Raw genomic sequence first — 20,673 nt, 5'->3', positions numbered from 1 at the left:
AGACCATAATTACTTCCAGGATAGTGAGCAGCGGAGACTCAGTAAAGTAAGAACGCTGAAGAATGCAGACTAGTGCCTGTTGAGAAACTTGGCAATAAAAACAAGTGAGGTAAGGCAGTAATGGCAAGCTTGTACTAAAAGGCATATCATGTTTTATTCTGTTTTTAGGAGCAGAAGCAATGGAATGTTGAGTGGACTTGTATGTGCAACTTCTAGGCCTGACCAGTAAAGATGTACCACCTGGTCCTCTGAGTTCACTCTGTTCTTGTCAACATGCAGGTGCCCTTGGAAATCAATCACTAAAGATGCCAGAACATCCATCAGTAGGAACCAGGGCCACCACCACCAGGTGGCCACCCAACCATGTCTTTATTGCATAAAGCCACTTAGATTTTTTTTTAAGGTCTAGCAAATTGAGACCACCAAGAGAAGCCACAGAACTAACTTGCAGTCTGAATCATCGTCTGAAGAACACAGGCAAACTTCCTAATGAACGTGTGCTTGAGCTTAGTATACTGGCCTGCACCTGCAACCCCAGCACTGGAGAGTACGAGACAGGAGGACTGCCACAAGTTCAAGGTCAGCTTGCAATACATAATAAGATCCAGTCCAGCCTGGCTACGGTGTGAGATGCTGTCTTTAAAAAAAAAAAGGGGGGGGTATTCAATTTAACATTAACAACCTTCTTTTTTCTAAAACAAAACAAAACAAATCTCTTTTCATACCTGTTGGGACTCCAAGGTATGGTAGGAGTCATACTGGTGTCTGGAAACAAAACACCGTTGTCCTTAATCCTGTCTAGTGCATAATGCATTTCACAGAGGGGTAATCGATTCAACTGAAACTGAAGCTCAACCTGAAACACAAAATGAACATTTGTAAAACAGTTTTTACAGCAACATCAATATTGGCAGAGCACAAAAATACTTCCCGGAGACAACAGCTTACAGGACAAGTTAGTTTCTTTCAAACTACAATCATATCCTAACAATAACTGGTATAGGAAACCCTGGCTGCGTTGGTTAGGCACTGTCACAAACAGCTGCCATAGATGTCAGTGTGATCACTAACAGTATACATGCTATTACTGACCTCATTTTACATAGTAAGAACTGAAATCTTTTAAAGAGTATCTGAGCCCATCATGCCCATGAAGAACACATTTGATAACATCAGAACAAGTGTGTAGCATCACATGTTGAGTGATAATCAGCTTTACAACCCTGTACAGACTGACTAGGAATCATGGCCTACTAAGTTTAATATTTTCAGAAGACAGGCTAGCTTTCCAGTTAAATATGGCAAACTGAGCACAGGCTTCACCTAAACACCATTAATGCAAACAGAAAGGAAGCAGACACAGCGCTCATCCCATGGCCCTGAATGCAAGCAGCTCCTGAAACAAATCTGCTCTTCCGTTGTTGATGGCAACATACGACACGCTCCTTACAGGCCAAAGCAGAATTTTAACCACCCAGGACAAGACTGCCAAGTCAAGTACACTTCTGGTCAGGTGGAGAACCAACAGTCGGCAGGCGGCGGGCGGTGGCTGACACTGCAAACATACCTGTGTGTCACAGTCAGGCCGAAGATTAAGCTCTTCACAGCATTCCCTGGATATCCTTAAAAATATATAATCTTTTGTTTTTTCTTCAATAGTAGCTTCATAAACCTTCTCTTTGGTTCCCTGGGTCTGTACTAGCTTCTCTTTAGGGACTGGCAATAAATAAACAGCATTGACTTTGGTCATCACCAGTCGTCCAGCCAAAGTATCTTCAGAAAGGGTTTCAGTAAGCTTAAAACGCCCGAAAAGTTGTCCATTCTGAGCATACTTTGCACCCCCAGAAACTCCAGTGAGCATGAAGCTTGCTAAAATCTGCAATTGCACTTTAAGGTTGAACCTAAATCGAAAGCAGAAAACTAGTTTGAGTATTTATCATCAAAACCATAAGAACTAGAAAAATACAACATATATTTGAATTTCTTATTCAAACAGAAATATATGGAAATATAAAACTTTGTATAACTTCTACTGTACTTAATTATCAACTCTATATGCTATAATCTTTGTCCCCCAAATCCAAACTGAATTCAAGTTACATAAGCATACTTAGTTGTGTTGAAGAATGTGGATTTTTAAATGACTAAGTGTGGCCCCTGAGTGGGCTCAGTGGGTAAAGGCACCTACTGTCAACTATGGTAACCTGAGTTCGATTCCAGAACCTATGGAAGTAGTAAATTGACTCCCAAAAGTTGTCCTCTGACCCCAAAATGTGAGTCCTATCTCTCAGACATGAACATGCACAAGCACAAATAAATAATTCTTGAAAGTCTAAGTAATGGCAGGTGATCTTTAATAAAGTGAAATACATTGACTAATAGGAAAACCTGTCTGAACTTGGTTGAGATCATTAAGACTTTAAAACCACCTAAGCTAGGAGGAAAGGCACTGTATTAAAACTACGGTGGTTTTTCAGCTGAGGGCTTACCAGGTAAATTTTAACAAAAGAATCTAACCATACCATTTCTCTCAGTAATGACAACAAGTAACACCCAGATGAAAGTTTATTGTTATTACAAGGGAGTGAGTCTCATGCAAGGGATTTGCTATGGAGAAAAGAGGTCTGCCTATCCTAGCAGACAACAATCGGGACACGGTGTCAGTATGAGAGAATGTGTGCTTGAAGGTGTACAGAGAATCAAGACTCATTTAAGCAGTTGAAGAAACAGCAGGTGCACACCTTTAATCCCAGCACTTGGGAGGCAGAGGCAGACAGATCTCTGAATTCAAGGTTAGCCTGGTCTACAGAGCAAGTCCAGGGCAGCCAGGGCTACACAGAAAAGCCCTGTCTTGAAAAACCCCAAAACAACCTCCAGACACCTGAACCCCAGCCCACCCCATCCATACTCAGGCATCACTGGAGTAATCGCCCACTCCCAGCACAGCTGGATCCATGACAAGGCAGTGGGACACAGGGCTGGCATATTTGGCCTCTAGCCAGCTGAACCTGACTAAAGACACTAAACAGAAGAGGGAGGGACGGAGGGAGAGAAGGAGGGAGCGAGGGAGGGAGGGGCAACCAAAAAAGAAAAAGAAAAAAGAAACATCCAAATAGAATACACAAGAGATATAAAATCAAAAGATCAACACTTACTAAAATCAATATTTAATAGCACAGCTCTAATGAGGATCAAATAAAATCCAGTAGGATCTGCCTTGTATGAGACTTTCTAAAAATACTCTTAACATTTACCTCACTCTGAATGTAATTTTACTGGGTAATTTTAAAGAAATGCACATTTCATCTTATCCAAGTATGTCTGATAAGACCAGATTTATAATAAGAACTCAAATTAAAAACTCTAAACATGAAAGGGAAGTGAAACTGGCCAGCTGACAGCCCCTGTCCATGTCACCATAGAAAAGAACCCGAACCCTTGTCTCCTTGTGTCTTTACAAAGAGCTTCCAAGTCGCCTTCCACACCATGAGGAGGACTGCATCATTAAAACTCACTTAAGTTGGAAGGGACGGCCTCTAACACATGGCTGTCTGCAAGACCTCTCTGTTGCTAAAGGTCACATTCAGGCTTCAAATTGTGTCCTTTCTACTCTGCAGTCACTCATCTCTTTAAACTCCATCTTCTACTGACTTCTGTAGAGCCACACCCTCCAGGGACTGCCTGCTGCCTGCCTAACTACCCCCATTTCCATCTGAAATCAGCCACCTTCTCAAAGCCCCCATGTGCCCCTCACCTTACTCTCTGACACCCTTGTTCCTATATCCTCCATGCCCAGATGTGTAACACCAATTGACCTCTGACCCCTCCACCATGACTCCAAATCAGTGCTCCCAGGCATTATGCAAAAAGACTCCCCAGTTCAGTTAGGTCTCCAAGCCAGAAGCTGAGTTACGTCAACTGTCTCACCAGCTGCCATTGCCCTCACCATACTATCACAAAGCCCTGGTTCCTACTACTGGTGGAGTCATTTGCAACTCAACATTTTCAACATGGATTACTGTAATAAACTTTGAACATGGCTTTCTGTTTCTAATCTATTCTGACCAGAAGCTCGAGGCAGCAAAACAAGAGAAACCCAATATCATAAACGAGGTGGAAAGAGAGGCCCAAACCCTGAAGATGGCCCTCTAACATCACATGCATACCATGACACTTGACACTTAATAATACAATGGCCCAGCACATATCTAAAATATAAGCACTCAAGAGGAAAAGGGGAAGAGTGACGAGTTCAAGGCCAGCCTATGCTATACAGCAAAACTCTGCTCCCACAAACAGAGAAAAGAATAAAACCAAAAAGAACCATGATGTAGTCCCAGAATAATGAAAACAAAGTATACTGACCTGGCACATTTAGTATGAGACTTTGAAAGGTTCTATCACATTTAACCAACAAATAAGAGTGGCACAATGTACTTTTACGTTTTCATTTGCTCTTTGTTTTTTAGACATGCGCCTAATGAGTATTCTGCATCTATTATTAATGATAAGACAGTGTGCAGAAAAGAAACATATTGGTTAGACTATATATGGTTTTTCAAGACAGGGTTTCTCTGTGTAACTTTGGAGCCAGTCCTAGAACTCGCTCCGTAAACCAGGCTGGCCTCGAACTCACAGAGATCCGCCTGCCTCTGCCTCCGGAGTACTGAGATTAAAGGTGTGTGCTACAAATGCCCGGTTTTGGTTAGACTATATTTAAAAGGAGAAACAATTATAAAAATATAATCATGTCTCATTTGGGTTCAATTTTGAAAATTCATCTTATTTTACCTAAACAGTAAAAAACTAGTTTCAAAATAACAACCTTTTTAATAGTTTCACTCACACTGTCATTTAAGACTATTTCTCTTACATTAACCAAATCATCTTTTGTTTTCGGCTCCTGGCTGATGTGAACATTTATAAAAAGCTGTAAAACCAATTCATCAAACTATTTTTCCTCTATCTAAATTTCATTCTTCAAAGAACTTTCAAAATATGTAACTTACTTCCAATTTTGTACATTTATTCAACGAATATTCTTTAAGTGCTTGCTACAGCCTGAACTCACTGTAAAACGCCTCAAGAGCAAGGCTGGTTTTATACTCCAAAAGTGAGCACAACTGGTCCCAGAGTAGACATTCAGTAAGGTATTGTAAGAAATACCCATGTACTAAACACAATTCTTTGTCAAGACAGGGTTTCTCTGTGGATCCCTGGATGTCCTGGAACTAGCTCTGTAGACCACCAGGCTGGCCTTGACTTCACAAAGATCAGCCTTTCCAGAGCTGGGATTAAAGCCATGCACCACCACTGCTGGATTCCTAAACATAATTCTTACTAGCACTTCCATTAAAGATAGTGCCAAGGGTGCTGGCTAATACCTATAATCCTGACAGTCAAGAGGCATAAGTTCAAATCCATCCTGGCCTATATATTGAGTTCTTGGCCAGCCAGGACTTCATAATAAGACCCCATTTCTAAAATAGTTAATTCGATAAATAAAAAATATAGCTAGTGAAGAACAATTATTTTAATACCCATCTTCACTTAAGCACATCTCCATTGTAAAATTGAAAATGTCTCTAAAGGGAGACAAAGGAGAGGAGGAGAGGAGGGGAGAGGGGAAAGGGAAGAGTGGAGGGGGAGAGGGAGGTTCTCAAAGAACTTACTTGCTAACTTCTTTATACTGGGCTATCTCCTCAATATAAAGCAGGTCGTGCAACCGTGACTGATAGTTAGCCTTGGTCAATGATTTGTCTAAAACAGACTGTGTAAACAGCTGGTCAGCAGAAAGAGGAATTTGGTATCTGATCAGAAGGCTCTTCTCCAAATCAGTAGTTTCATTGGGTTCAAAATCTACAATAGTCTTAGAAGAAGAGTCCCAGCGCTTGGCTGTGGTCACCAGCTGCTGCTTTGCGTGCATCAGGTACTCAAGATCTAAAGGAAAACAAGAGACATGTTTACAAAGGAACTCGACGTCAAATTCTCAGGTGAATAAGTACTTATTTTTGTAACAGTTTTTCATGTACTAGATCTAAAATTCTTAAAATACAAAACTCATTGAGAGAGTATTTTCCCCACGTCTGACCTATCTTTGGCCATTTTTAACAAAATAACATTGTTAGGAATTCATGTAAGAACACCTTTGTATACAATAGGCTAGGTCATGTCACAAACAGTTATCTTTGGGTTAATATTCAGAACTTAATTCTTCAGTCAAGAAACACCTGACTTTCAGGAGAAACCTGATCAATTCCTTGTATGACAAAATGTACCAAGTGATGGTTGACTGTCACTTTCTCCTCCTCGTTCTACGAGAACCTGCCCATAAGAATGAGAGTAACCAAAGTCCTTAAAGTCTCAACCTTTGCTTGTGTGGCAAAGAGAAGCTGTCTGAACATCACCTTGCTACCAGCACCAATCTGTTAGAAGACATGGATGTACGACACTGCCAACTCCTTGGAACGGGTGATAGGAAGTCACTTGAATGCCACTTCCCAAAAGGCCATGTAAAAATTCAGCAGGGCACAATGTCAAAGCCAGGAACTGTCAGGTTCTGCATCTTTGAAAGAGACGTAACATAGACCAGCAAAGATGTGAGCCGCAAGCTCACAGTGCACTGCCTGAGACTTAATGGGTGGAGAAAAGCAAACTCAGCCAAAAGGTAGAAGTTGTTTGACTCATTAGGCAAAGGGTCAGTTCAGATACAGGAGACAGATTTTGCTACTTCAGACAGAGCTAAGGGGAAGCCACATCAAGTTTTCTCTGAATCAGAACAGGTGTGACTGTAACCTCACACTAAGTAGTTTGGCAAGTTTATTTATTGATTGTTTTGTAGTACTAGAGATCAAACACAAACCCAACATATTCTACCACTAAATTATACCCCAAGCTCTTGTTTTGCAACCTCTAATGTCATGTATGCATTATAAGCACACATGCAATCATTCACAAAGAAATTTCACAACAGTAGCAAGTATATTAATACCTTATTTTTGGGTTTTTTTTTAATCCTATTGTCTTAATAAAAATGTATAAAGGCCTTAATTTCTACCCTTTGATCCTTGTGAGAGCATTTTTCTAAGGGTGTTGCTACTTCTCAGACAGCAACATAAATACAATTATCACAGCAGTAAAGATGAACTGCCATTAAAATTACACTTCAAACTAGTCTAAGGGCTGGAGAGATGGCTCAGCAATTAAGAACACTTAATGCTCTTTTCAGGACAAGAGTTTGATTTTTAGCACACTTGACAGATGGCTCACAATCAGCTCCATGGGAGCTGACACCCTTTTCTGGCACCCATAGGTACAAACACACAATATACACTAACACACACACACACACACACACACACACACACACACACACTCACTAAATTTTTAAATAAGTTGAATCAGGCATGGTCTCAGCACTGGGGAGATAGAAAGGCAAGCAAATATCTGTGTTTGAGGCTAACCTGATCTACAGAGTGATTTCTAGTACAGTCAAGAACACAGAGAAACCCTGTGTCAAACCCAAAACGGAAAAGAAAAGAAAAAAATTAGTATGTAGAAGGATGTCTAACTTCTATTCTAAGGTGGGAAATTGACATTTCATAATTACATTATAGATCTTATTTAAGAGATTTTAGTATACTTCAAGCAACACATTCTCGTGTCATTTAAAAGTCACTGACTACTCCTATGTCACTTAAGGTGCTTGGAGAAAAAGAAGAAAACCAAAAATGGTATCCTGAGAATGCTATGGATAACTTGTTAAAAATCTGCACAAACTGGCCGAGCTGTGGTAGCACACACCTTTAATCCCAGTGTTTGGGGGAGGGGGGAGTGTCAATTGAGTGGATCTCTGTGAGTTCCAGGACAGGCTCCAAAGCTACAGAGAAACCCTATCTCAAAAAACAAATCTGCACAAATTACACAGAAATTCAATTTCTCTACTTTTGACTGGAAGTATAATATTTTGGGGATGTGGCGAAAGCAAGAGTATTTTTTTTCTTTGAAATTTTATGTAGATAGTGTTATCATTTACACTTTGATTTGAAGAAATTCTTGAGTAAGTAGCACCACAAAAATTTCAAACAATGCTAATTTTTACTCTTTCATTTTAGGGACTGTAGGGTGGGATCTCACTACACAGCCCAGGCTAACCTAGAATGTGTGGTTGCTTCCCAAACACTGGGATTACATAATGAGCCACCACACCCAGCATCTTGTTACTGACTATATAGGAGAGGCAGAAGCTGTAGTGGTAGAGAGAAGACACTTGGAAACATTCAGGTGTGCCGGCCTCAAAAGGTCATTTGTGAATGGCTGGTGGCTCCTAAGAGGCTTTATAGAGCTAATTCTCCTGGGAGCCTGCAGATTTCCACCTCTGTTCTTTGTGCCTCTTCCCTTGTGTTTTGTTTACTTGTTTCCCTCTTGGTTTTGAAGGTTTTTTTGTTCGGTTGGTTGGGTTTTTTTGTTTTGTTTTGTTTTGTTTTGTTTTGTTTGGGGTGTGGAGAGGGGGGTTAGAGAGTCTTCCTCTATAATAGCTCTATGGCTCTATGGCTGGAACTTGCCGTCATCCCTCTGCTTCAGCCTCTCAAACACTAGGATTAGAGGTGTGAGCCACCACACCTTGTTCATTCCTTACAGGAAAAAGAAACGGTTACACTGTGTAATGACCCACTGATTTACAGTGTCTCTTATGGAGTCACTGGACACACCTGCTCCTACAGGTGTGTTCATCCTCAGCTGTGGCCTGCACCTGCGATCACCAAACCCAGACAGTACTGCTCAGGACTGCTGAGCAGCTCTTCATCCATGGCAGGCATGTTCCCTCAACCTACATCAGCCTAAAATGAATCACACTCTGGAAAGGCAAAAAAGGAACAAACTTGGGCAATAGTCACAAAATCACTTAGCAGAGTTTAACAGTGCTTATTAACATTGCTCATTAAGCAACCCTTGTAATAAATAATCTCCAAGCAAACCTGAAAGAAATTACATATAGAATATGCTACCCTGAAGTGTGGTAAGTAGGCAGAAGCTGTAAATACATTTCAGAGAAATCCTTGGAAAATTAAACTGGACTATTACCTAGCATGGGTGACAGCCTGCACTGATTCCTCAACATCACCAAAAACCTAACCAACTGGATATACTTAACAACATGAGAAGGGTGCCACTCTCAAAAATAGCCAACTCTGGGACAGAGCTGGCTCAGAAGTTAAGAGTACTTGCCACTCCTCCAGAGGACCAGAGTTCAGTTCCCAGCAACCACATTAAGCTCACAACTTTCTATAACCCCAGCTCCAGGGAACCAATGCCTCTGTCCTCTGAGGGTACCTCCACTCATATGTGTACACCCACATGCAGACATCACACCTACATATAATTGTAAAAGAATAAAGTCTTTTTACAAAAATAGCCAACTCAACTAGAATAGCTAATCTGACACAAGAAATACTTCCCAACATCCTTAAGCTCTCCGATGTTAAGTCTAGAAGTCTGCTTGCATCCCAGCCCCAAAGCTACTACTCATTATAATATAGCATCCAAGGAAAACCTTGCTTCAAAATATGAAATGCAACCAATTTAAACAGAATCTTTAACGGGGCCTGAAGACTGCACAAGAAGATGGGGAGAGGAAAAGAAAGCAGAGACAACCAACGGGCATCCAATAAATGCAATTTCTTAAAAACAGCTCTATTTATCTAAAAGCGAGATAAAATGCTTCCTAATTTCAAAGTCATACACCCCACTTTCTCTTAAAAGGCCAAAGTTTTGGCCACTCACGCTACAAAGAAAACACAAGCACACAGTATCCCCCCTACTGCTTCTGTTCCCATTTCACTACATGTCCCTCCCACACTGCTACCCACAGGCAACATGAAGCCTTCTTGGCTGTGCCAACCATTGGCCCCTATTTTCCTCCTCTGTAAGAAACTAATAAGAAGCTGTAACACACACACACACACACACACACACACACACACACACACACACACACGTGGCTAATGTGATGGTGCACACTTTACTCCCAGCATCTGAGAGGCAGAGACAGGTAGATCTCTGTGAACCTCAGGCCATGCAGGGCTACAAAGAAACCCAGCCTCAAAAAGAAAAGTATGAAACTTAATTTGTCAAAGAACAAATTTAATGAACAGTAAAAAACAAAACCAAACTTGTTTCTTAAAAATGTATAACCAATGCCCAGCAGTGGTGGCACAGGCCAAGTTAGCTTGGTCTAAAGAGTGAGTTCCAGGACAGCCAGGGCTACACAAAGAAACCCTGTCTCGTGGGGCGGGGTGGGGCAGGGGCAGGGGCAGGGGTATACCCCACATAACCAGACTGAAACAGTAAAGACAGCAGGCAGCTTCTCCTGTCTTTCCTTACATTGACCTTTGATGATAAACTTTAAAACCCTCTTTTTCTAATGTTTTGCTGATCATACAATGTTCACAGATAGCAGATAGGTGTAGTTTACCATCACCTTCGGCAATGGAAATCATTTTTAAGGGGGACTAAATTTTGTAGTGATGTCATCCTGTCTTACTAGATTCACAGCACAGACATGAATTTACTGCTTCTAGATTGAAACCTAAGAATAAATTTTAAATATGCTATTTCCAGATTCCAAAATACAATTCCAAATCAGCATCTCCAAACTCTATCAATGGAAGCTGTATAGACATACAATAAGCAAGCAAAACTCACTAACTTCCCTTGCTGGTGCCTTTTACCATACATTTTGAGTCCTATCTTCAAGCTTACCCAAAGACAATTTTAATAGCATATTTCTCTAAAACTCAATAACCAGGAAAACAAGTGGAGGTTTAAAGAAAGAAAGAAAGAAAGAAAGAAAGAAAGAAAGAAAGAAAGAAAGAAAGAGCGAGCACAGCTGAAGCCCCACACTTCTTCAACAGTCTGGGTTACTTTGTAACTACAAGAAGGAATGGACACTGCAGACAGTAACAACAGTGTGGGGAAAAATTGAAGAAAATCAAGCCAGAGCAATGGCTCTCGGGTTAGGAGCACTAACTGCTCTTCCAGAGGCCCCGAGTTCAATCCCCAGCAAACCCATGGAGGTTCACAACCATTGTAATAGGATCGGATGCCCTCTTCTGGTGTGCAGGTGTATATGCAGAACATTTGTACGTAAAATATAAATAAATAAAACTTTTTAAACAGGAAGAAGAAATCTATGGAGTTGTGTTTCAATTCAGCTCAAAAGCTAAATTAACTAATGAAGAGGTTTTTAGTTCAGTGATTAACAATGAACTAGGAAAATGCCATCCATCAGTCATACGACTCGACTGTGAGTCTCCCTGAGTCACACTCCCTGAGGCAATGAAATAACAGCATCAGTCTGAAGGGCACAGACAGCCTTGGTAGCTGAGGCACACTAGGGCTGAGGGAGACTGGACAGCAATCCTTACCATAAGAGTTGCTAGTAACGTCAGTGGAGATGGCCCAATAGAGCCAAATGTGTAACTTTATGGAAAAAAACATCTTCTAGTGTTACTTAAGGACAAAACTTGCTTACCAGTGTGCTGGCTAGTTTTACATCAGTATGATGCAAGCTAGAGTCATTTGGGACGGATTCTGTGAGAAACCACCCCATGGTTTGGCCTGTAGGTGTGACTGTAGTGCGTTTTCTTAATTAGCGATCAGTGTGAGAGGGTCCGGCGCACTGAGGGAGGGGCCACCTCTGCATTTGTAGTGCTACCTCTTTCTACAAGAAAGCAGACTGAGCAAGCAATCCTCCACGGCCTTAGCATTAGCTCCTGCCTCCAAGTTCCTGTTGTGACTGCCTTCACTCATGAACTGTGGACTGCAAGTGTAGGAAAAACCCCTCCCATAAATTGCTTGTGGCCATGGTGTTTAACACAGCAAGAGCCAGCTGAGACAGAAACTGTACCGGGAGTGGGAAACTATTGCTGTGATACACTTGACCATGTTTTGGGGAGGACTGTAGAAAGGCTTTGGAACTCCAGGCGGGACAAGAATGCTCAGAGCTCAGCGGGCTGTTGTGTGGGGACCTAAACGGTGCTGAGAACAAGCCAGGGAGCACTGCCCCTTCATGGCCACCACATCAGTACCTGCTATCGTTTCTGCCCTGATTTCCCTGGGTGATAAACTAAAAGCTGTAGTATGAGATAAACCCTTACCTCCCCAGGTTACCTTTTGTTGTTATCACAGCAATATAAACCCAATGAAGACAGAAATAGCCAACCAAGTAGAAGAAGCAAATAGTGGGGATGAAGGTATTTCCCATTCATTCAGATTCCAGTTTCGCTTCATCACTAAATTTCTTTGCATGCAAAATCAAATTATACTGTAACTTATAACAATGAAAACAAGATAGAACCCAGATCTGATTCAGTTCCAAGCTATATTCTCAGACCAATACCTGGAACAACACTTTTCTCTTTGTTGCAAACAAAGGACATCCCAATAATGAACTGGCTGATCATGAAGTCAAGAAGACCATGCTGTTACCCTGCCATTAACTGCACAAAGTAATTGTCTTCCTCTTGTGTTTCTGGATGTTGTCCACACAGGGATTATAGGAAATGACAGAAAATACAGGACTGCCCATTCATTGCTAGCAGCTCAGAGTAGAATATTGAATGGTAGCTGTACTTCATCGTGTTTTTGCCTTCAATTCTTTACTGACAAGAACTCTGTACTAATAGTTAAAAAAAAAAATTAACTATAAAAATAATTTAAGGGGGCTGGAGAGATGGGTCAGAGGTTAACAACACTGGCTGCTCTTCCAGAGGTCCTGAATTCATTTCCCAGCACCCACATGTTGGCTCACAACCATTTGTAATGGGATCTGATACTTTCTTATAGCATGCAGACATACAGATAGAGTACTCATACACAAAATAAATGAATTTATAGGGACTAGAAAGACAACAAAGCAGTTAAGAGCACTGGCTGCTCTTCCAGAGGACTTGGATTCAATTCCCAGTACCCACATGGCAGCTCACAACCAGTTATAACTCCAGTCCTGGAGAATCCAATGTCTTCTTCTAGCCTCTGTGGGCAACAGTCATGCATGTAATGCACTAACAGACATGCAGGCAAAATAATCATACACAAAAAATAAAATAAGACAAAATAATTGGGGGGAGGGCTCAAGATAGGGGGTTTCTATATAACTGCCCTGGCTACCCTGAAACTTGTTTTATAGACCAAGCTGGCTCGAACTCACAAAGATCCCTCTGCCTCTGCTTCCCAAGTACTGGGATTAAAAGTACATCACCACCACCCAGCCTATATAATTTGTAAAAATTTTAATTCGACGGGTGTAGTGGAACACACCCTTTATCCCAGCACTTGAGAGACAGAAGCAAGTGGACCTCTGTGAGTTCCAGGAAAACTAGGGCTGTTACACTGAGAAATCCTGTCTCAAAAGACAAAAACAAAACAAAAATGTTTTTATTTAAATTTAAAAGCCACTGAAAAGGAAACAAATATTATAGTATAACTACCCTGTCTTTGAATACGTTAAAAACACTGAAGCGGGTCATTTCTCTGAGGAGGCGGTCGCTGCTGCCCTGTGTCTCTGTCTCTCTGTGTCTCTGTCTCTCTCTTTGCTCTTCACTTCCCTTACTGCCACCTTCACCCAATAAACTTTCCACATAACCCCACACACACTGGAATTTAAAAAAAAAAAGAGTATAATAGTCAATGACACCAATTTTAAAAATAAGAAAACTAAGCCTGGGGGCTGGAGAGGTAGTTCAATGGTTAGGAGCACCCATATGGCTGCTCACAACTGTGTATAATCCAGTTCCATGTGACTTGATACCCCCTCATAGATATAACAGGCAAAACACCAATGTACTAAATATATATATATATATATATATATGTATGTGTGTATAACATATATATGTTATAGAGAGAGAGAGAGAGAGAGAGTGTGTGTGTGTGTGTGTGTGTGTGTGTGTGTGTGTGTGTGTGTGTGTGTGTGGAAAGGGAGGGGAGGGGAGAGGGAGGGAGAAATCCAAGTGCTGGGATTAAAGACATGACCACCACCACCCAGCTTACTTTTTATTGCAAATATTTAACATGCACTAGTGTGGATTCTTTTAACATTTAAAGGAAAACAAGCAGTGATTATTAAAGCACTACTCTAAAAACAAATTTCTAAAGTAAAATCCATCTGGATGCCAAGGAGTTGTAACTACCCCTGACTTCCAACAGTGCAGTCCTGAGTTCTGTGAGTACAGTCAGGCCCATCCTAAAGACGTGCCCAGGACCAAGTCCTCACAAGACCTACAACATTTACCATCTAGTCCTTCATAGAAGATGTGCTATGACCCCATGCTTTAATTTGTATTTTATCTCCTGGCATATCTATTTTTGGCTATGGAAATCAACATATTTTTGTTCCTACTGAGAAAATGACAAAATTACATACAACCAAATAAAATGTAAATGAGATCAAACAAAGCAGAGAATGAAATACAATGAAGCCTGAGTTACATGAGCACATACAAAGACAGCATTGCCTAAGTACAACAGCTTGGCACAAATGTTACAGTGAAGGCCAGTCATGGTCATACACACTCACAATTCTAGTGCCGGGGAGGCTGAGGTAGGAGACTGGGAATTCATTCAAGGCCAGTCTGGGCTACTTAGTGAGACGCAGTCCAGAAAATAGATAGATAGGTAGACAGACAGATAGACAGACAGACAGACGTGTGACCTCAACTTGCAGGGGAAAAAATGTGAAAGAACAGTTCCACTGCCTGGTTACCAGGTCCAAAGCACGGTATCCTGGTGTCCGCTCATGAAAAGAAAACTATCCCAGGTTCTAATCAGTAGGACTCCGGTCCATGGGGAAAGCATCCTCTACATTATTGTTAGTTCCAGTCATCACAGCTTCATATAGCTTACTACACAGTGTCATTAAAGAAATCCTTAATCATTTATTTAATAAATTAAAGCACATATAATCCAACCAAGAGGCCACAGAAGTGTGAGCTACCGCACCCTTCCCTGTCCTGCCGGATTTAGGCATCAATTTCAGGTAAGGCACCACCAACCATATAAAAAGCAAATCAGCTGCAGCAGCAAGCATGCAGGGGCTTCTTCTCTCCCCAAAGCACTGAGCAGACCCTGCTGAGACACCCTGCCCTCGTTAACAGTAGTGAAGGCACACGAAGACTTGAGACTGATATTGAGGGCTTTCCCTTCAGAAATAATACAGTGGCATTAGCAAAGGTAACTGGACAGTGGGTAGGAAATGGAGACAGACACTGGAAGTATATATGCCATTACCCTTAGAAAGACATTCTTGTAAAAACAAATAATAAAAGGTCTGGCTGTGCTAAAACCATCTTACTTTAACATGAAATTGCTAGTCCAAAACAGACCTAGTTATCTATTCATGTTAGGTAAGTTTAGGGAACTTCAAAGCAAGATTTGCCTGATGATTGCATGAAGAGATCAAGGCACAACCTGACCCATTTTATGGCCATTACACAGTGAATAAGTCAATTAGCATGGGAATTTTTCCTTTTTATTCCCTCCCTATCTGAGGAATATGTAGGGGTCAATACACATCTTTTAATCTTGCCTTTTAATACATTGTATCGGAGGGAAAAAAGTCTAAATATTACCTTCTGTAGAAGCTGCATCAATCATTACTCTTTGCATGAGTACTGGTTCCAATCCAAAGTCGAAAACTATGGTTTGGCGAAAAGTTCCAAATATTTCTGTGTTAAATGCTATCCCGACTTTATACACGTAATGATCTAATCCATTTTGGGCCATCTTTCCTCCTATCCATTCTTGACAGTTTTCGGGGACTTCTTGTGAAACCTGGGTAGTACTATCTCCGGCAGATATGGCAATGATACTAAAATGAGGACGATGAGCATCATAAAGCAATGCTACCCGATACAGCATTCTTGCAGGCTACAAGGAAGTTAAAATAATTTATTGAGTACAAGGGGGTGGAAATTCAGTTGTAACGGGGCTCTTCAATGAAAATTTTCCCAGAAGGGTCTGCTATTCCCCATGTTTCTAAGGTTCTATGTTGTCCAACAAACTGTGCTCACAAGCTATTGAAGAAGAAAAAGGAAAACAAAGACAAAACAGAATGGTTAAAGCAAAGTTTCTAAAATGCTATATGTATGCTACGTCATCAGCCTCCCTGAACCTTCTGCATTTGTTCATCTTTCCCAGGGGCAAAATCTGCCACCTTGGGTCAGCCTCTAACTATGCTTACAAAGCCTCGCTCAGGAAGCTTTGAAGGAGGACAGTTACTTCTGAGAGCACTGGATTGGGTTCAGGGCTGAAGCTAAACATTCCATCTCAATATGCAGATGGTGCCAAGAAGAAAAACCACTAAAAAGAGCACAAACTTCTCCACTAAACACATTCACTGAAATGGTTAACTCTATTTCAATCTTAGAGATGAGAAGCAGAAAACGTCTCCTATTGAAAACCCCTCTCTAGGGCTGGGGATGTAGCTCAGTGGTAGAATACATGCCTAGCATGAGCAAGATCCATGAAACACAAAAAATAAAAATAAAATAAAATAGAAATAAACATTATTACAAAATCTGTGATTTTATCAAAAGAAATACAAAAATAGGTTTTCATTGCAAAAAATCCTAACTGACAGATTAAATAATCCAATTATCAGTTACTTGTAAGCCGTGAACCCCATCCTATGTTTCAAGTTTAGAAGGTAATGTATGTCAGACTTCTTTACCCAGAAAATAAGAAGGTGTCCTACATTAGCTAAGTGGATCTTACTTCAAAGTGGAAAAAAAAAAGATATTTAATGACTAAAATACAGAAACCCACTTTGGTGCAGTACAGAGCCTATATGAAATGTATTCAGAGCAAAACGTTTGTAATACTCTCTTAACAGAGACTGGACAAATCTGGTCATCTTTAATCAGCATGAGCTTCATACCTTACAGGTCAGAGCAAAGGTCCATATCTGGTGGGATGTTTTGGTGTTGACAGTGACCGACAAGTCAGGGCTGTGCTCCACCTGAACGCCCTCTAGGCACTCACTAAGCTGAAAACAAAGAGGGATTCCTGTTACAGTCTGAAGGTGAAAAGGCAAGTGTGAGCCATGAACAAAAAATGGAGCACTTTCACACACTCCTTCCCAGCCATGCTTACAAGACGGACATGTGATGCAGACAGAAGAAAATTAACAACCAAAAACTGAGAATCAAAACCTCCCTAAATGAAGGTCATTACTGTAGGAACTGCATATCTCCAGAAAAATGTTCATTTCTGCCCTTCATTTTAATAAATAAGCCAGTTTCTGTTACTAGAAACACCACTTTATCAGAAACACATATTCAGCCAGGCATTGGTAGAACATATAACTTTAATCCCGCTACTGGGGAGGCAGAGGCAGGTGGATCTCTCTCTGAGTCTGAGGCCAGCAAGGTCTATAAAGCAAGTTCTAGGACAGCCAGGGCTACACAAAGAAACCATCTCAAAAAACAAAACAAACAAACAAACAAAAAAATAAAAAAAACCTTTAGTATACTAAAGAAATAAGCTACAATTGAGTACATAAGAAAGCAAAGATGAAGCCAGTGCACTGTTTCGAGCAAGCGCAACAGAAGGTAGTTAGTTCTTACCACTTTCTCAGGAGACAGTGAGCTCATCCACTTTTCTATCAAGGTTTCCATGTAGCTGCCTGAGAGCTGTTTATTCTCATTTTGCTGCTTCAGTTTTATTAACCGTGAGGCGTATCTTTTCTGCCACTCTGCTAATTCTTCCTGGGAATGTGCTGAAGTACACTGGGCACCATACCTACAGATTCCTTGCTCTAAAAACCTAAGAGGAATGGGAAAGACTGTTTTATATTCATTCAAACCTTTTTTTTTTTGGGGGGGGGGAAGGGGGCAGATCTTTCAAGTCAGGGTTTCTCTGTGTAGCCTTACTATCCTAGAACTCACTCTGTAGACCAGGCTGGCCTCAAACTCACACTCACAGATCCACTTGCCTCTGCCTCCCGAGTGCTGGGATTAAACGTGTTCAACCCTTTAAGGATAACCCTCCATTTGCCCTCTGCCTCCTCAGTACCAAGGCAAAGATCTTCTGAGAGGCCAGATTCATCACTGTCAAGTCCAATGAAGGGAGAAAAGGGTGGCAGACAAACAGTCATGATAGAGCATCAACCCCCACTCCAAATATCCCCTGACTTTATGCTTAGAAACACGGTGCTCTTAAATCACAGTAATATATTGAAACCCCTCTGCCACAAAGAAGCCATTGTAGACATGCTCCCTTAGACAGTTCCTGAAGCAATACTGACATCCAGTGGACTAGCTGCTCACACAGCCATGATCTGACTCCCCAAATGGCATGAACTCCAGACATCTCTGCACACTGGGAACCTCACTGCATTTCCTCTCCCTTTACCTTCAAATGAGATGCTCTCTTTTTTCTGTATTACTTCACTAAAACTACTAGCTAATGTTAAGTTTCAAATAAATTTAGGATCTTATAGCTCAGAGTCATAACAGTAACAGTTACTCAGTCCTTCAAAAGTTAAATGCAGAAATGTCAAAGGACACAGAGATAATGACCCCTCAGGTCTGTGATTCTGAACACGCAGTTTACCAGCTAGGGAATAGCTCAATGGTCTATCACTTTAGCATGACTAAAGGCCTAGATTCTACCCCCAAATTCAAACAGTAGGGTGACTACAGACAACAATAATATAGAGTATTAGCTGGATTTGGAGTGTTCTTAACACAAAGAAATGGTAAATGTTGAAGGTGAACCTGCTTTGGTCCCTATTATTTATTTATATATATATACACACACACACATACATACCAAATATTACATATATACACACATATACACAAAAATGAGGTGTCAAGCAAAAATCATTTTTTTATAAAAGATAACTTAATTGATAATTTTATGATCAAAATAAGGACACCAAATTGCTGTGATCATTAATTTTGAAAAAAAGTGCTTTAAAATATCCTGCAAAACTATGTAAAGTCGATTTCAGGTCAGTAAAAACATTCTAAAATTGATAAAAGATCACCTGAGGGAAAATATAAGTACATTTAACAAAATAAACACAGAACAGATATTATACATGGACAATTGGAAAACCCACTCTAAAGAGAACAGATAGTGAACTTAGCACAGATACATCCAAGCGGCTCATCTCACTGGTGTCTCTAAAGCATCCCAAGTGACTGTGAAGCACATGGGAAGCTAGCATGTTGCTGCTCATTAAATCCTCATTTGCTTAGAAAACGTGTGTTCGCCTTTTTTATATACAGTATGTTTTCATGCTCCAAAAACCTATGTTTTCCTAAGTATTTCACTACTTATTAGTTAAAAGCACTGGCTGCCTTTCCAGGAGACCCAGTCTCAATTTCCAGCCCCTACCTACATGGCAGCTCACAACTGTAACTCCTGTCCAAGGGGAGAGAATCCAACACCCTCTTCAGGCCTCTGTAGGCACATACATGGTGCACAGACATATATGCAGATAAAACACCCACACACCTAAAAATAAATTTTAAATTATTTCCCTGAAAAAAAGAAAAAAGGGGGAGGGGTTCTAGTCTCCTCTAGACTCTAACTCTCAGGTTCCTTTTTCAAAGGATCATGTTCTCTGCCCATTAACTTGGCACCACAAGGACTCGCAGTGTTGACTAGTTCCGCCCCTTATTTCCACTACAAATTCCCCATCATCTTGACTGTGGCTCATCACAGCACACATCAGACTCCTTTCCCTGTGCCAACCAGTCTAGGGCAGCAAGGTCTAGGGCAAGCCCCACCAGCTACTCATTCCAGTGAGAGGAACTGAAGAGATAGCCTTTTAAAATGGGACTTTAGTTTACTTTCTACATTTTTAGAAATAATTACTAATAATGAATTACACCAATAATTCTGAAAGTTCTTCAAATACAAAGTATTCAAATTCCATATGTAAGAATTCCATGACAGTATTTTTTCGGAAAAAAAAAAAATCACTAAAATAATTGAATATGACTGATATTGTGCTCTCGGTTTATAGGAACTAATTTCAACTCCAATTACCACACCTCAGTAAATTCCACACTAAAAGCAGCCCACAATTAAGTTCGGCCAGTATGAAAGCCTTCTGAACAAAGTCTTAACAGGCTGCATTCACAGGCCTGTTGTCTCAGATTAAAGTCTCCTGATTTGGCGCTGACCTGTGCAGTTTCTGTTTCAAAAGGGGAAACAACCCATTCCCCTTGATCATTACACTTTCTCTTTCCTCACGTATTATCTTCATTGAATTGAAATCACTGCCTTCAAAGAGTGAAGGAAAATTAGCTCTCCTTTCAAAGAAGAGACATGTAATTTATTTTAAGAAATATTTTTTACATTACCTTTTACACAAAGTGTATTCCTCGCTGCTTGTGATTCCCCTGGGTGGCGGGCGGAAATGCCAACCGTTACAAGACCCTAGGAAGTAATGAGGACACAATCGTGTCATGTGAGATTACCTCGTCATTCCAACACTTTAACATCTAAGAATCACATCCCTTCACAGGCATCTTCCCGTGTCATCTGAAAAGATGTCCCACCAATCAACTGAGCCAGTCAACGGACTCTGTGAGGAGCATGCTGCAGGGGACACCAGCCAGCAGCTAGATTAGGTCGGTGGCACTGACTCTCATCTGA

General features: G+C 40.9%; 1 protein-coding gene across 1 annotated transcript in view; it reads right to left on the bottom strand.

Moving 5' to 3' along the window:
• Helz (helicase with zinc finger) overlaps positions 1 to 20,673 on the bottom strand; it is a 124,633-nt gene that overhangs the window by 57,831 nt on the left and 46,129 nt on the right. The window contains exons 9-15 of the mRNA XM_051179515.1: positions 20,379 to 20,454; positions 17,625 to 17,823; positions 16,937 to 17,044; positions 15,630 to 15,927; positions 5,673 to 5,940; positions 1,568 to 1,901; positions 726 to 856 (exon numbers count right to left, since the gene is read on the bottom strand). Coding sequence (XP_051035472.1) covers positions 726 to 856; positions 1,568 to 1,901; positions 5,673 to 5,940; positions 15,630 to 15,927; positions 16,937 to 17,044; positions 17,625 to 17,823; positions 20,379 to 20,454 — 1,414 coding nt within the window. The remainder of the gene's footprint in view (positions 1 to 725; positions 857 to 1,567; positions 1,902 to 5,672; positions 5,941 to 15,629; positions 15,928 to 16,936; positions 17,045 to 17,624; positions 17,824 to 20,378; positions 20,455 to 20,673) is intronic.

The sequence above is a fragment of the Phodopus roborovskii genome, unplaced genomic scaffold, assembly GCF_943737965.1.
Source record: "Phodopus roborovskii unplaced genomic scaffold, PHOROB, whole genome shotgun sequence".
NCBI lineage: Eukaryota > Metazoa > Chordata > Mammalia > Rodentia > Cricetidae > Phodopus > Phodopus roborovskii.
Note: the sequence above shows the minus strand (reverse complement) of the source record. Positions and strands in the feature narration are given on the sequence as shown.